General features: G+C 40.2%; 1 protein-coding gene across 3 annotated transcripts in view; it reads right to left on the bottom strand.

The window, feature by feature from the left end:
- The window catches only part of MYO5A (myosin VA), a 232181-nt gene extending 218832 nt beyond the window's left edge, over positions 1-13349 (bottom strand). For all 3 annotated transcript variants that reach the window (XM_036734147.1, XM_036734144.1, XM_036734145.1), the window contains exon 1: positions 12725-13349. In XM_036734147.1, coding sequence (XP_036590042.1) covers positions 12725-12751 — 27 coding nt within the window. In that variant the 5' untranslated portion in view covers positions 12752-13349. The remainder of the gene's footprint in view (positions 1-12724) is intronic.
- Between the last annotated feature and the right edge of the window lie 1861 nt (positions 13350-15210).

Genomic DNA, 15210 nt, shown 5'->3' with positions numbered 1-15210 from the left:
GGGCCAGGGAGCTTAAGTCATTTGTCCAAGTGACTTACATAGGTGGTATCAGAGGTTGCATCTGACTTCAGCAGGGAAGAATGACTTTTATAGACTGATCCACAAGCATTTATTAAGTGCCTCTATGCTTAAGCACTTGACCCTAGGCACCAGGGTTATAAAGCTAAAAAAATCAAATAATCCTTACCCTCAAGGAGCTTATATTCTATAGGGGGAGACAACATATATACACATAATTATATACAGAATACATACAAGGTAATGGGGGGGCATTAGTAGTTGAGGAGGGCAATCAGGAAAGCCCCCCCAAAAGATGGTGATACTCAAACTGAGCCCTGAAGGAAACTAGAAATGCTAGAGGCAAAGGTAAGGAGGTAGGACCTTTCAAGATGAAAGGGTGAAGGGGGAGCCAGGGCAAAGGCAAAGACATGGGAGATTGAATGACATGTGTGAGGAACAGAAGGAAGGCCAGTTTGGCTTGACTAGAGAGTCCTTAATTTATAAGGAGAGGTTGAATGCTAATGGTTATTACCTAAGAATTATAAGGGGAAGGGTTTGGAAGAGAGAGTAAAGACTGCCAGGGGCACAGAAACACTGGGGATGAGTTTCTGCAAAGTTTAACCTGTCTCAGCACAAATGGAGGCAGGGCTCTCAACAGCTAAAGGGCTGACATCATACACAATGCAGACTGGGGGAAGGGAATGGTAAATGGTAAAATGGAGCATAGAAGCAGCCTTAGTTCTACAAGGAGGTGAGGAAATAAAATTTACAAATTCATAAAATTCACAAAAATCACAAATTTTGTGATCATAAACCAAGGACATCAAGAAGAAAATGGTGAAATAACAATAACTATCCAAATACTTTATTCTGCCCACTCGAAGGATTAATCCTTTAGCAGCCCAGATGGTCCCATAGCTCAACATTCCCCAAAGAAAGGTGAATCCAATTTTAATAAGAGGCTTCATGCTCATCCCTTCTCCACAAGGCTAACCCTAATAGCTGCCACAGGCAACCATTACTTTAGTGGGACAAAATTCAACATTCAGACACATTTTCAAAGGGGTAGCTCTTTCATCTGTATCCACTTGTTATTACAAGTAGCCACCTACCACAACAGTAACTTTTTGAATTGACCTGAAGAGCCCAGGTGGGGTGTCAAGTAAGAGGGCAAGTTCTTGGATGAGGGATAAGCAATATGGAGCATCTAATAGGGGACAAATTTGTCCAACATCAATAGCTACAGGAAAGATGGTATTACCCACGGGAGCAAAAATTTTTTATTCCTCTTCCACCCACTTCCTTATTTTTGGTTGTGTTTATATTAGTAATAATACCTATTGTAATAATAATGTAGTGGAAATTATACTGGGCTTAAAATCAAAGATCTGGGTTTCAGTCCAACTCTCCTACTGTGTGCTCAGGCAAAAACAAACTTTACTGAGCATCAGTTGCTTTGTCTATAAAATGAGGGTAACATAAGAATAAGGATCAATAAGATAATATATATAAAGCATTTCATAATCAAATAAATGCAAATTGCTTTTTGAATACCTGTATCAAGGAACTGGCTGAAAAGGAGACATATAAATTCAAGATTTCTCTAATAGGGTTATGTGGTCCCCAAAATGGCATAATAGAGATTAGAAAAAGAAACTTTAAGAACAGTAAAATAAAAGATAAAGTCTCTTCTCTCTTTTCTCTTTCCATTAACACTCAATCATAAAATACAGAGTGTTTGAAAGTTTACCCTGTATAAAAAGCTGACCCTAACAATCAATTAGAACCTCTATCAATCAGTCATTAGGTCAATAAACAGGACTGTCATGCTTAAAGGAGGCAGGAATAGCATTCAGAATACAAACTAAGTACCTTCTGCTTTGTTTAAGCAGTCTGAAAAGCCATCTGAAAGGCTATTTTGCTGTTTCTCTTCCAGTCCTAAAATTCCCAAAGCAATGGCCTAATCAACATAGCTGTTCAAATTTCCAAGCCTGCAGAATCAGCATATGCTCCCAAGGAAAGAGGACTTAAATTTCAATTTCCCAGATCAGAAACCCTGGAGTCATCTTAGAATACTTAGTCTCTTCTTCTCCTATGCTACTGTTATCACCTTAGACCAGCCTTTCCTGACTGACCTCATACCTGTATAAATGCAACAGCCTAACTCTCAGAAATCCTGCCTCCAACCCTTCCTGCTCTGGGTTGTAAAGTGAATCTTGCTCAAACATTATTTTCTTCATGTCATTCTAATACACAAGGATCTATGTTGACTCTTTACTGACTCCTGTAATCTCAAACTCTTCTTTCAAGACCCTCCATATGTGACTCCATTCTGTTTAGTCAAACCTTATTTCCTACTGCTTCAATCAGGTCAAGCTCTTCCCTGTCTACATCACACAATATTTATTTCCCTGTCACACATCTTTAGCCAAGCAGTCACCTTCTTTTAACGGCCTCATTATTTTCCCCATATCCTTCATATTACCCCAGACCACACTGATCTCTCACATTTCTAAATTTCTTTTGCATTTACAATCAGTACCACAATGTACTGAGAATCACAAAATTTTGGTGTTGGAGGGAACCTCATAGGCCATCTAGCATAACCCATACCCGAACATAAATTCCCTCTACAACATACCTGGGAACTTCTGGCCAATGTGGCTGCCTGAACGGAAGCAGACCATTCAGCTCCTACAGACCTAACTACTCCAGAAAAATCCTGAAGTTCACAACAGATCAAATAATAAGAAATCCAATGAAAAACTACAGTAAGTGATTTCTTCCACCCCATAAATGAACAAAATTTCAGACAGGTGCTCATGGACAATAGGAAAGGGGGCCCTCCAGAAAAGGCAGCATCAGTAGTAGAAGGCCTCCCAGCCTGTATAGAGACAAACCAGACACAAGCATAGCTTACAAGGCTCTATGATCTTTGTCCAGAGGAAACATGAGAGAAGACCTCTTCTGAGCAAGCCCTAGGGTTGGGACCTTGAAAGTCCCTAAAAGCAACAATAGATAGTGATTAAAGTGGTATTACAGTGTTCAGACTGTGACCCCCCGGGTACAGAAAAGCTCTGAAGTCCCTATTACCCTGTCTTGAGACAGTTGGGAGGGCCCTAAATAACCAGTACTCTGAGCTTCAAAGATCCAGAGGGGCCCACCTCCAGGAGGTAGAGATCAGCTCCAGAACCAAGAGGACTGAGGGCAAGGCCAAGTAAAGCCACTATGCCGCTCAAAAGCACAACAGCAATGGGTAAGACCTGGTCCTGGCACAAAGCTTCAATTCAACAACTAAAGCTGGAGAGATAAGTAAATAAAAGAAAACAGTGACTAGCATGAAAAAAAAAAATCATTGCAAATCTAGAGATCCCCAAATAGGAGTAACTGTAACAAATGCAAGTGAAGACTAGAAAAAAAGTTTTTTTTTTCCTACAAGAGCATGAATTCCTATAAGGAATAATTCAAGAGATTAAAAAAAAAACAACTAAAAGCTTTTGAGGAAAGAATCTGAAGGACTAAAAGTAGACTAGAGAAGAATGTAGTAAACATTATTTAAGAAATAGAACCCCCGAAAACGAGACTAAACCAAAGAGAAATCAAAGACTCCACAAGACTGCAAGAAATATTAGAACAAAAGCAAAAGATGTGCCCCACCCCAGGGACAGATGAAAATGCAAGACAGCTAATATTAAAAACAGCTGATCTTAAGGGGAAAAAAGGCCAAGGAGTAATGATTAAGAAATCATTAGACTTCCTAAAAATCATGAATTTTTAAAAAAGCCTTTTCGTATATTTCAAGAAATCATACATGAAAACTGTCCATTTCTATTAGAACCAAAAGGAAAAGAGAAAATGGAAAAAATTCACTGATAACTATCTGAAAGGAACTAGAAAAGAAAAAGTCCCAGGTATGCCAGAGCCAAAATCCTGAGTTTCCATATCAAAGAAAAAAATCTGGAAATCATCCAGAAAGAAGCAATTCAACTACCAAGGCACTATTGTCAGGATCATACAAGATATGGAAGTTTCTACTGTAGACAAAAGAAGATTTTAGAATAAAATATTCCGAAAGACAAAAAAATACAGGTTTATAACCAAGAATAATTTACACCACAGACCTCAATATAATCCAATGGTAGGGAGAGGAATGGATTGTGAATGGATTGGGAATAAACCTTTAGTGGAATAAAGCATAAATTTTGATTGATATTGATTGTATTGATATCTTTTTTTTTTTACTTGATCAAAATTTCTACCCGAAAGCTTCTTCCCCTTATCCTTCCCATTCCCAGATGCATCCTAGGTCATCTCCTGTCATCCTGATCAATATCTGGCCACTATACCCAGATAGCTCTGGAAGAGAATGTGAGGCTAGTGACCTTGCACAGCCCTCCTTCACTCATATCAAAGTCGATTGCAAGTCATGTCATCATCCCCCTGAAATCACGGTCGTCTTTGAGAACGAAAGACAAACCACACACACACAATCCATTCCCATAGAGCCATCCCATATAACAAAGAACTGTTTTAAACCAAAAAGAGAAAAAGAGGAAGAGAAAAAAATCTGTAAAACCAATAAATATATTGAAAAAATCTTATAACATATGCAGCATTCCACATTCACGGACTCATATCTCTGCAAAAGAGTAGAGGGAGAGGTATCTTCTCATATCTCTTCTTTAGGTGCATGTTTGTTCTTTATAATTTTGCAACATTCATGATTTTGACTGTTTTATGGTTGTTCTTTCCATTTACACTGTTTTCACTGTATATATTGTTCTCTTGATTCTGTTCATTTTGCATCAATTCATGTAAGTCTTTCATTGCTGCTCTGTATTCATTATGGTCATCATTTCTTACAACACAGTAATATTACATTACATTATATGTGCCATAATGTATTTGGATGTTCAATGATAAATAGCCATCTATTTGTTTTCTAATCCTTGCTAAAACAAAAGGTGCTGTTTTAAATATTTTGATGTATAGGAGATCTTTCTTTTTATCAACGACCTTTTTGGGATATATGCCTAGCAGTGAGTCAAAGCACATAGATATTTTTGCCACCTTATTTGCATAATTCCAAACTATTTTCCAAAATGGTTTCACTATTCCATAGCTCCACCAAGAATGCATCAGTGGGCCAACCCTTCCACAACTACTCCAATATTAACTATTCCCCTCTTTTTATTATCTGTGTCAATTTGCTAACAGTAAGGTGAAACCTCAGGGTTAATTTGATTTGCATTTCTATTATTAGTGTTTTGAAGCATTCTTTTACATAGTTGTTAATATTCTTCTTTTGACAATCATTTGTTCATATTATTTAACCACTTATCTATTACAGAATGACTTTAATCTTACATATTTCTATTAAGTGTCTTTGTATCTTTGATACTAAACCCTTATTTGAGAAATTTGATACAAAGATTTTTTCCCACTTAATCACTTTCCTTCTTATCCCAGATACATTAATTTTACTTGTGCAGAAGCTTTTCAATTTCACATAATCAAAATCGCCTGGATTAAAGGACTTTCCAGCACTTCTGATGAAGAGACCAGAGAAGTGTAGGAACTTTGAAATACAACCACAAGAGTCCAGAGAAATCTAGAAAAGTAAATTTATTAAAGCAATTAGAAGAAGCTGTATGATAGTATAGTGTTAACACCCTAATAGGGAGGAAGAAATAGACCCTCAATACCTTCAAATGGTGCTGAAGAAAATTTTTTTAAAAATTTTTTAAGAGATCCTGGGAGATAAGGGCTGATTTTCTTCTTAGGTTTCTAAAATGGTAAAGAGAAAGGAAGTAATAAAGAGAAATAGTAACGGGGGGGAAAAAGTAAAAGGAGGAATACAAAAGGAAGAAGGGGGTAGAACTTGCTATTTTTCATAATTGGAGCATTTAAGAATATACAAACATGGACGAAGAGGTGAGGAGAGTGGGCACCTCACTCTCATCTGAAACAAAAGAAGGTTAAACACAAACACATATACTTTGGTGTGGAACTGCATCAAACTCAACAGGAAAACAAGTAGGGATATGAGGGTTAAAAGAGAGATTAAGAGTGGGAAGGGAATACAAGCAAAACAAACTTCCTAACTCTGTTGGGGAGATGAAAGGGGAAGCAAAGAACTAGAATCTAAGGGGGCATCTTAGATTGCCTCTTCAGACAACTGGGAAATGGCTGAACAAATTGTGGCATATAAATTTAATGGAATATCGTTGTGCCATAAGAAATGACAAAAGAGACAGAATACTGGGCAGCATGAACTGCCACAGAGTAAAGCAGGAAAACAATTTATACAAAGATAGCAACATTGTAAAACATAAATAAATGACTTAGAAAGACTTAAGAACTTTGATCACTGTAATGACCCAACCAAGTTTCCAGCAGACTGATGAAAGTGTTACCCACCTTCTGACAAAGGTGATGGAGACAATGTAAAGTAAGAGACATGTATTTTTGGACATGGCCAGTATGGATTTACTTTTGCCTGATTTGCTACAAGGGTTTCTATCCTTCTTTCTCTTGGTTTTTAATGGAGAGGAGGGGTATTGTGTGAAAGTGAGGTTGGAGTTAGGATTAGCAACATCTCTCTTTTGTTTTCATCATTACCACAGCAACCTACCTTACTACCCTAATTCAAATCCTTATTAACTTTTGCCTTAAATTGCTGCAGTAGACTTTTAATGAGCACTCTTGGTCCGTGCTCTTCCCACTCCATTTTATATATTGCTGCCAGGTTAGTCTTTTAAGCTAGAGATGGGATTACAGGAAGGAAGGAAGGGAGGGATGGAAAAAGAAAGAAAGAAAGGCAAACAGGCAGGAAGGAAGGGAAGGAGGGAGGGAGGAAGGTGACCATCAGTAGTTCCCAATGCCTAAGTACAAAATCCTTAACATAGTAGTTATGGCCAATTTGAACCTACCATTCCAGCCGTATTATACTACTCCCACAATATATTATCCTCACGCTGCAGTCAAAGTGAAATACTTGCTGTACAGAAACACATCCAACCACCTTTGTCTTTGTTCATGAAGTTTCCTATGCCTGAAATGGCCTCTCCACCTCCTGCTGATATCCTACTTCAAGAATCATTTCAAAAGTTACTCTGATCAGCCTAGACTAAAATGACTCTCACTCATGTGAGTTCATAGCACATTGTACTCCCCTTTTGCCTTAGTTTTGCCCATTTCTTTTTTATCTGTATACATGTATCATCTCACTTGAACTCCATGAGGAAAGGGACCATATATTAATCTTTGTATCTTTCTAGCACAATTACAGTTAATGAATTACCTTGATGAAGCTTTTGAAAGTTATGCTGGATTGGAAGTCTTGTAGTCTTTTAAACCATAGATTGAATTAGAGAAAGGAAGGGAGGGAGGGAGGAAGAAAGGAAGGAAGGAAGGAGGGAGGGAAGGAGGAAGGGATGGAAGGAAGGAGGGATGGAGGGAGGGATAATACAAGACAAGGCACATAAAGGCAAGATTGGAATGTTCTTTGGCTAAGATTCCTAAATATAATTTTATGTATATAAGCCAGAACACATATGAAATTATAATGAAAGCCAATACAAAATAATGTTTAAAAATATTCAATGTGCAAAACTATTCAGGAACTCATAATTAATTTTAGTTCTTCTCAGTCTCTTTGTTGAATCATTGGCCATATCCCATCCACTAACAGTGAGTATAATCTGGCCTGGGATGTATCTTCTCTTTCTATATTCTCTTCCCTTGGTGACTTCATCAGCTCCCATGGGTTAATTATTATCATCTATGCAGATGATTCCTATACCTATATATCCCACCTTAGTCTCTCTTTCAATCCAGTCATTCATTACCAACTGCCTAATTCCAAATTAGATGTCCCCTAAGTATCTAAGACTCAACATGTCCAAAAGAGAACTCAAAATAGAACGCCCCCCCAATCCATGCCTCTTCCAAACTTCCCTGTTTGTGTCCAGAGCAGCATCATCCTTCCAACGACCTGGTCTCAAAACCTAGGAAACACCACACCCAACCAGTTGCCAAATTTTGTAAATTTTGCTTCTCAACCTCTTTTGCATATATCTTTTTCTCTCCACTCACACAATTACCACTCTAGTTTAGGCCTTCATCCCCCTCACTGGAACTACTTCAATAGTCTCCCAATGGATTTCCTTGCTTCAAGTCTCTCCCCTGTCCAACATAGCTTCCATATAGAGATTTTCCTAAAATTCAGATCTGAAGTAATAGGGTTAAATACAAACTCCAATGTTTCAACGCTTAAAGCCCTTCACAACCCAGCTCTAACCTACCTTCAAAACTTTATTATGCATTACTCTCCTTTATGCAGGGCAGCTAGGTGGTACAGTGGATAGAGCACTGGACTTGGAATCAGGAAGACATCTTCATGAGTTCAAATTTGATCTCAGACACTTACTAGCTGTATGACCCTAGAAAAATCACTTAACCCTTTCTGCCTCAGTTCCTCATCTGTAAATTGAACTGGAGAAGGGAATGGCAAACCACTCTAATATCTTCATGACCCCAAATAGGTCATGAAGAGTTGGACACAACTGAACAACAAATCCTTTATTCACTCTATGGTTCAGTCAAATGGACTTTCTTCTTGTTCCTTACTCTGCTTCTTGATTCTCCTCCCTCCCCCGCCCCCATCCCTATGCCTTAGCATTGTCTATCTCTCAGGCCTGGAATGTCTGCCCTCCTAACCTCCACCTCTCAAAATCAATAGTTTTCAGTTCAATTCCCACTTCCTATATAGAGCCATTCTTGATCCCCCCAGCTGTTAGCGCCTCCTCCCACCCCCACAACATTACCCTGTCTTTCGTATATATATATGTCTTATATATGCATATACGTATATATGCATACATGTAGATACATACACACATCTTCTTTCCTAACAGAACATCAGTTCCTTAAAGGCAAGAATTGTTTAATTTTTGTCTTTGTATCCCCATTGCTTTAAACAATGTAGACACTTAATAAACACTTCTTCATTGATAATATAATGTCAACCTGTATCAAATTGGGCTAGAGGAGACTTCAAAGAATTGTTTCAATAGAAAGTGCAGGGGGTTAGGGAAGGAGGGATGAACAACTGGAAAGAGATATAAGCTACCCATTCAGAAGTTCAACCTTAGAAAACTAAAAGAAAAATCAGATGGCAATTGAAAAAAAAAGATAAGGGTAGTTGAATAGATTCTTTCAATATTGTTGATATCTGTTCATGCTTAAAAAACAAAAGCAAAGGGACTTATGATGAGGCGGAGATTACAGACAAGGATGAAGGTACAGCCAAAAGAACATTGAGTTCTACCTAAGCTATACAAGTTATTAAACCATTGGTTCTCAACTTCTTCATCTGTAAAATGGGAATAGTAATACTTGTCCTTTCTATCTCAACCAGTTGTTGTAAGAGCCAAATGTGATAACGTATGTAAAAGTTCTTTGTAAACTATCATGAAAAGTCTATCATAAAATTGAAAGGGATGAAATCAAATGCCTAAGTGGAGGGGGTTAGCATTTGAGGAAAAGGTGAGAAATTCTCCAACTTGATGGTGTATACTTGAAAACATTTTTTTCTAAATAAAATGTTTTGACAGAAGTTTTAGTTGTGTGCACACTACCAATCCAAATATTTATTTGTCATTTATTTTCTTTGTAGGAAAAAAAGGTTTCCAAAACAGAAAATGTTTGTTTTGATTGTTTTAATCAAACAAATAGCATTCTGGCTCAACAGGAGAAATTGGATAGTATTCTACCATTCACTGTAATATGACTTGACCCATGCATAAATTGCAAATCCCAGAATACAGAAACTACCTCTTTCTGCATTTGATGGTTTCTGTCTATCAGGAAAGGTTCTTCTCTACTGAGTTCTACATAAATCTAAAGAGACATTCTTTTAAAATAACTTACATAGTCCAATGCCAAATTTGGCATATTACCATCATCTCAATTTCTTGTAATAGTATATTGTTTCCTTCCCTGTCCATCATTTCCATATTTCTTTGATATTTCCTACTTCTGTTGAGTTCCTGTGCCCCCTCCCTCCAAAATTGCTACTCATTAAGCCTTTACTTCTGGAAATCTTCCTAATATTTCCACAGTTACACACTATCACTATCACTAATACTCTTCTTTTCCAACTGTCTGCCCGCAGTTGAGGAAACAGTGGTCTATTTATAACACTAGAGACTCAAAGAGGGTCAGAAGCATAATAGAAGTGAATGCCAACCATAAAATTCAATGACCAGCTAAGGCCCAATTCCCAAAATATAACTAAATAGTTAAATTTATTTTAATACAAAGGTATTTAGGAGAAGGTAGCCAGTGAGGACTTTCAGTTTCAAATGAAGTTTTATATATAGCCTAAAAGCTGGTGTTCAAATCTAGGATTATGATATTGCACATATTAGAAGACTTTTGAATTACAATCTAACCTTGAGAATCATGAGAATGGATTAAGAACTAAAAACATTCAAAATTTCAATGATACCAATAAGATTTTCTCTCACATAAATTACTGTGGATGGATAGGTAGATCAAAGAAATTGACACAACCAGTATCTCTACTTGAAATGCCTTACCTACAAGGTTGATTTCTTGTTGGAGAATCCCATTTCAATTGTAATGAACAGCTGTAGGAAATGCACTGAGTAACCAAGACAACATACAGATAGAATGTATTTATGCCACAGCTATTCTTCAATGAGTCGTGGAACTTTTAAAATCTGAATTCACAAAGCTGGGTGAAGATAATGTCAGTTTTGTGAAATATCCCTCACTAAAGCTCTATACCAAAGCTCTAGCATAGTAGAAAAATGACAGTGGACTCTTAGAGGGTACACCAGTAAAAAACAGGTGGGTCTGACTGAAGCTGGAAAGCTTTGTGTTGGGGAGAAGTCAACAGACTAAATGTCTGATGTATGAGGACCAGCCTAGCTAAGTTAGGAAAGGCTCATCAGCAGAAGTTTGGCCACAAAGTGATCCATTTATTTTGACCAGAAAAACACATAAAGACAGAGCATTTGTGATCTTCACTGGCTGAGGGATGTGCCTACATGGATGAGATCACAGAGCCTGGAAGTATTTACTGAAGTAAAGGAAAAAGATGTAAACTTGTAATCATAAAATCACTGAATTCTATTGACTGTCCCAAGGTTACAGAGATAAATGATAGTAGAGGCAGGATTACAACCTAGGTTTTCTGTTCAACAGACAGTACTTTCCACCTCACCTTTCTAGCTGTTGGCCTCACTATCTCTACACCTACAGATTTGTTTGGGTTGTCATAAAAAATTCTGTTGTAAAAAAAATTCTGTTGTAAACAAACGGAAATGAGATCCTTAGTATTATAACTAGTAGCCAACAAAATACAACTGAAAAAGCAGCAACCACATTCAATCAAGAATGACAGGAAATAAAGCACCCAGGTTTTCAGAAGAGTCTTCAAGAAGATAATGTAACATTCTGAAAAGCCAAAGGTTACAAAACCAAAAGATCTGTTACAGAGAAAAAGAATGCATATTTACACATTTAGTAAGCTGAAAAGCAATTGCTCCAAGGGAATGTCCAATGAAAACAGACATACAGGGAGTTAAGATGATGTATACCCGGGTTGCAAACTTCAGTAGCAAAAGAGACCCTTTAATAAGATAGAAGAAACAACTACCTCAGTCAGGAATACTGGAATCACAGGATCTTAAGAGTTAGGAAAATCCTTAAAGGTCATTCAGTTCAACCCAATGCAGGAATCTGCAAATATCTCTAACAAGTGACCATCCCTGTACATGGATTGAGCAGAGACTAAAATTTAATGCCCAAATCTAGCCCAGTCTAAGCCAAAAGGTGAAAAGTTTGGCAAACACTTGATCCCAAGAGTCTTACAAGAACAAAACAAAACAAAAAAAAAACCCTCCAGTTAGAAAAGAAGTAGCAGAGGAAACAAAAACAAAGCACAAAGAATTATTTTAAGCAGGTGCCCCTCTCCAAGGATAAGTATAATGTACACCATCATTCATTATAAGGTCATCTGATCAACTCCTAGTCGGCATTTTTTCAGGATTTTGAAAGGTCTCTTGGTGAATATGCAGGTACTTCTTCACAAGCCTAAAGAAAATCAAGCTGAAAGAAGTTGCAGGGGTCAAAGCACTTCCCCCATGGAAAAAGGTATCCCTGTCTCCAACATCATCTTGCTGTGTTTTCATGTTTTGTTTTCATGTTGCATACCCGGTTAGATTATAAGCTCCTTGAGGGAAAGGGCTGTCTTTTGCCTGTTCTTTGTCCCCAGTGCCTAACACATAGTAGGTGCTTAGTAAATGTTGATGGAATTGAATCGAAAATCTTCACCCCTAAAGGGGAAGGTTTCATGCCAGGTAGAGAGGAGCGGAGGTCTTGACCTCCAGAGAAAGGGATGCTTTTGGCCCTCTCGGGAGGAGGCCAGGCCCTGGGTACCGCAGGGGTGGTGCTTCTCCGGATGTCCCCCCCCCGCCTCCCCAAACCATGACAGTTCATTCAGTCTCGGGCAGACAGACAGGCGGACAGACGAGCATCCCGCTACCGCCTGAGGAGAGGCTGACAGCTGGACTGATGAGGGGAGGAGGCGACATCAGCTGGCCGGGGCGGGTCCATCATCTCCCTCCATCCCCCCCCCGCCCCGACCTCCCGCTTCCCTCCCCGGGATGCTGCCCCCGGGCCGAGCCGTTACCTTTGTGTAGAGCTCGGACGCGGCCATGGTGCCGGCGCCGCCCGCTCGGGCCTCGTCCCCCAGCCGATGCCCCTAACGCCCTCCCGAGCCGCCGGCGCCTCTGTCGCCTCTGCGGAGGCCGGATCCCGCATGGGCCGCCGCGGCTCCTCGAAGCCGAGAAAGCGCGGGCAGCCGCCAGGCAGGGAGAGGATTCAGGCGGCCGGCCACAGGCGCTTGGCCATCACTCGCGGGCGAACGTCCGGGAGCTGTCCCCACGCCTCGGGATGCTGCTGCTGCTGCCGCTGCTACCGCTGCTGCCGCCGCCGCCGCTGCTGCTGCCGCTGCTCCTGCCTCCCCAGCCGCCGCCGCCGCCGCCGCCCTGTGCATTATGGGAGCGGGAGGAGGCAGCGCTTCAGCTGTGCTTCAGCAGCCGCTCCAGGAACTCCTGGGCTCACGCTGCCGCCCATCGGCTGCGGGTGCGGCCAGAGCATCTTCCGCAAGCCAGGCAGCCTGAGGCTAAGGCGGGGGCCGGGGGACCCAGGGGCCCCGCCCCCATCCCCACGGGCCAGAGCCCCTCCCGCGGGCCAGTTCCTACCTCCACCTGGCGAGGTACGTGAGCTCCCAGAACATTTGGGGTCACTTTTTTTTTTTGGCAAGCCACCACGGTGTGGCAGGCCTTGGGTAATGCAAGATGAACCTCGTCTCCCAGGGGTTGCTATATAGCAGATATTTTCAATCTCCGTACATCTAGGACGGGGGAAGATAAAACTGAAATCTCCCATTCTGGTCCACTTTGTTGAATGGGGAGTAGAGGGTCACATCTTATTTAGACTTTTTAGAAAGCAAGAAATATCTAAAAGGGAGATCATACTGGGGCTTTTTGAGGGCAGACGCTGTCCATTTTTGTCTTTGTAGCTTCTAGACGCACCACCTGACACATAGCAGGCACTTCATAAATGCTAGTTGAATAAATGAATGAGGAGGGAAGGGGGAAGTAAGAGGAGAATTTTGAAAATGAGATGAGGCTTTAGCTAGATACTCCAGATAGAAGCTTTGAGGAGCAAATCAGGCAAATGTTCCCGATAACAGGGTACTAGGTAACTTATTGGGAACTTCAAAAATTAAATGCACCTTTCAGCAAGATTCTGCCTCATATCCCTGGGCACGTAATTGTTTCCTACTTGAATCCAAGCAGACTTCATGAAATACCTCTCTATCTATATTTAACTTTCAAGGGTCAGAAAACTGAAAGGAATCCAACTGAAATATCTATCCTTCTCAATTGTTATGGTTGCATATTGAGCACATTTGAGTGACTTCTCTATGAACCTTGCAGCACTCTCTTCATATACCCTTCAATAGTGGATATACTTTTCCTCCTTACTCATGGCTGTCCTTTCTTCTAAAAACTCATTTTTACCACTTTCTTTACTCATTTTTAAATTTTTGTAATTATTTTTCATAGGATCATATATTTAGATCATCTAGTCCACCCCATTCATTTGACACACAAGGAAACTAAGACCCCAAAAGATGAAACACTTGCCCAACGTTATTGTATGTGGTAGGTATCATTGTTAACACTCAGAGCTCAGGAACTCAGCTTGTATATGGAGGATAAGGAAGAAGAGGCACAACTGACTCATAATGGGGGCCCAGAGACTTACCATGCTTGCACTTTAGGCCACTAGGACAATGTGTATTTTTTAAGAAATAAGGGAAGGGGGGAAGGTAATAGTGGTGGGGTATAGAATCTGGGAACCCCCTTGAACTCTCCTTAAATCTTCTCACTTGATGTTGAGGCATTTGCCTGAGGCCATAAGCCTTTCATTATCTCTAGGCCTAAATCTCTGTTACTCTTAACCTAGCCTACTTCCCACCCTGGATCCTATTGGAATATCCATATCCAAATCTGTTACCCTTAAACTAGCCTAGCCCTCCATTTTCTGTCATCTCAAGGTAGCCTTCAGCTATTTCCCACCCTTAATAGCATTCCTGGAGTCTGACCTCTAGTCACCCCAATATCCTCCTTAAACTCCTCCTCAAGACCCTCCCTAAACCCCTCCTCCCATCACCCCAGAACCACCCCTAGATCCCTCCCACAATCTTTCCGTATATCAATCTCATCTTGCTTCCATAAAGGTGCTCAGATTCCTTAAGAGCCTAGCCAATGGTGAGATTTCTTAAGAGTCTGGCCAATATGGGTGATCTTTGAAAAACTTTGTTTTTCTTTGGCTGTAAGAAGGCATGGGTTGAATTCATTCTGCAGTACCCAACATGTCGATATTTTGGGGTCCCAAGCACCCCTGAATCCCCAAAACCTCAACAACAGTGTGTGTGTGTGTGCGTGTGTGTGTGTGTGTGTGTGTGTGTGGCGTAGAGAAAGGGACTTACATTTCACTATATATGGAGCATAGGCTGAGAAGCTTCCTCTGCAAGTTGAGGTCAGCATCTTCTCTACTTCTTATTAGAGAGCTGCCTAAGGGGCTAAGGTTGGCATCTTCTTT

The sequence above is a fragment of the Trichosurus vulpecula genome, chromosome 8, assembly GCF_011100635.1.
Source record: "Trichosurus vulpecula isolate mTriVul1 chromosome 8, mTriVul1.pri, whole genome shotgun sequence".
Taxonomy (NCBI): Eukaryota; Metazoa; Chordata; class Mammalia; order Diprotodontia; family Phalangeridae; genus Trichosurus; species Trichosurus vulpecula.
Note: the sequence above shows the minus strand (reverse complement) of the source record. Positions and strands in the feature narration are given on the sequence as shown.